Raw genomic sequence first — 2,673 nt, forward strand, 5'->3', positions numbered from 1 at the left:
TAGAGGGTTGATATTATTTTATTTGTTTATCTTAATTTTTTTTTCTTTTGCAATTTATTACAGTGTGACATTTAATTTTTCAAAATATAAATATTCCATTTAGTCCCTCAATTGATGTAATAAATCCAATGCATGATATATAATTACAGTACAAGAATGTTGTTCAGAATAGTTTTACATGTAGTATAGCATGTCACACCACAGGACACGGCTGTCACTGCTTGCCATGTCATGTCAACTATCCATTTCCAGAAATACAGACCTGCTGTACAGACCGAGTGAAGGTGTGGTCAAAACATACATGGGGCCCCATATCAGTAACACCACTGTCCCACAGGGGATCCACAATTAACACAGTCAACATCAGTGTTTGGTCAGAATAAATCCATTTGTGTATTTACCTGTGTGTGAATAAAAGCAACACTAACAGAAAGTTAGTCCCTTTAAACAATGCATGATGGCATAAACCTATAAAAAGTCTCATGCTTATTTTTTTTTTTTCAATTAATTTTTCCTTTAATCCCTATATCATGTTTTCCATCTCTATAATAAATATTTAGCAAGATGAATTGTTTCTTTTCAAAGGGCGGGAGCTCACAGGGGCCGAAAAGCCAGCTGCAGATGAGACAGACATTGATGCAGAGGAGCTTCCCCTCCCCGACAGCACAATGGACGAGTTCAATCGCGGAGTCACTGACCTGGATGTGGCCAAGAAAGAGGAAGATGTCACCAAGGACAAAAAGGTATCCAGCTGCAGCTCGCTTGCCAACTTAATTATTCAATCCATATCAATAATTAACCACAATCTTCTATAATGTCGAGCTCTCGAAGTGGTTTGCTAAAATGCTGTGTATCAGCTTTTACGCACACATCCTTTGCGCTGTATCTTCCAATTAACTTGAGTAATCGAGAGAAGGTTATTCAGCACGCATTTATTGTTTTGCAGATTAGGTTTGTTTTATGCTGACGGCTGTGTTTAGCCTGGGGTCCAGATGTAGCTATAAGCCCATTAGCATAATCTTGTAGTGTGAAAGCCGCTGTGCTGCAAAGGATTATGTAATGATACTGTGACCCTGACTAGCTGAGACATTCTTCAAGAGAATCATTATGGTAATGACAGTTTAGTGCTGAGGAGAGGAAAGTAACAAACAAGGTACTGGAGTATTGGTTGCATTGCATCGGATTCATCTCTATGGATAAGTTTCACCATCTGAATCGTCCAAATGACAAGCATTCCAATAAAGTTGGACTGAGGATTCGAGTCATCCTAAAGTAGCATTATGAGTATTCATTCCATTGAATGTAGGCTTTCTGTTGTCCATATAGCTTATTTGTTCTACCTCGCTGATGCCTGTTTATCTTTCCACTCAGGCATAATTTTGTGGGTTTGTTGCATCAGTGTCTGGGGCGATGAGCCTGGAATCATGTCTGAGACTGATAAGACACTCCTCTCCTCAGGAAATTACAATGTCAGAAATGTTTGGGTTGTCTCAGATGATTGTTCCATAATTTATAAGCCAGTCAGAAACTTTTACTCTGTGCCAGAGAAAGCTTCCATGCCAGCCTCGGAGGTACCGTGTCCTTATTTCATTTGGTTTCAAAGTTTTTGACCCAAATGGAAATTTTGCAGTCCAGTATAACTCAAATGAGGTTTGGTGGTAGTCTAATGGATAAAGGGGCAGTGTGGTTAACAAAAGCATGGCTCCTAGATAAAACTCATGCCTCATTGTTTCCTTGAGCATCAGCTGCTACTCAAATTTTAAATAAGTACCAAAATGAATTTTTTTAAAGACTATATTCCAGATACTCAAATCTTTCATAGTTTTCTTCGGTTTTGAATTTCTCATAGTATTTGAGAAATTCATACCTGTCTTGATTGAAGCACATTCTTCTGTAGTTTGAATTTAGCCATAGTCTCTTATGGCTAAATTCAAACTACAGAAGAATGTGCTTGTCCTGTTTGTTTAATACATTTATTTTAGGGTTGAACAATATATTTATATTTATTATTTATTTTATTTAGTTTTATTTTATTCTATGCCATTTTTTACCATTATCAATTGATATTGGATATCTCTGTACATATTGGATATTTAATTGTTTTTGTTAATTTCTTCTATTTTTACATTTCTTTTAGCTTTGTTATAGGGCTGTTTTTCCGATTTTATCGATTCATTCGAATTTAATGTTTTGCCACGATTTTATTTTTTTGAGATCGAGGAAACGCGATTTTGAATAGAAATATTACCAAACGTCAGAACTAGACACGACAATATGCCAGTAGTAACAGTAAAGATGAAAAGAACGATCCAACCGCATGTCGGCGCATGTGATTAACCGCTCACCTGTGACGCGCTCATATCGTGAGGCGCCATTTACACAGAATGCGCTTTTGTGTTGTTAAAGATGCGACGCGTGCAGAGGAATAGGAAAAACATGCAAGAAGATGGGAGTTGAACTTCTCTTAACTGGAGCGCCGCGTTTTTAAAATGCCGTTTTAATGTATGAGACGCTGCAAGAGACGCGAGCGCAACAGTCAAACGCGTTCATGTTTACATAGAAAAAGCAATGGAAAAGCAGCGCAATCGAATAAAAAAACCTGTAAAGAACTACCAGAGATTGGAACTACTACTGTATGTCTGATATTTCATGTTTGCATCATGGTGACAGGCT

At 37.5% G+C, this 2,673-nt stretch overlaps 1 protein-coding gene across 2 annotated transcripts in view; it reads left to right on the plus strand.

The window, feature by feature from the left end:
- Positions 1–2,673, plus strand: part of LOC107711121 (carboxyl-terminal PDZ ligand of neuronal nitric oxide synthase protein-like) — a 133,827-nt gene that overhangs the window by 93,432 nt on the left and 37,722 nt on the right. For both annotated transcript variants that reach the window (XM_016516071.1, XM_016516070.1), the window contains one exon: positions 586–743. In XM_016516071.1, coding sequence (XP_016371557.1) covers positions 586–743 — 158 coding nt within the window. The remainder of the gene's footprint in view (positions 1–585; positions 744–2,673) is intronic.

Source organism: Sinocyclocheilus rhinocerous, unplaced genomic scaffold (assembly GCF_001515625.1).
Source record: "Sinocyclocheilus rhinocerous isolate Xijiao unplaced genomic scaffold, SAMN03320098_v1.1 scaffold85, whole genome shotgun sequence".
Lineage (NCBI taxonomy): Eukaryota > Metazoa > Chordata > Actinopteri > Cypriniformes > Cyprinidae > Sinocyclocheilus > Sinocyclocheilus rhinocerous.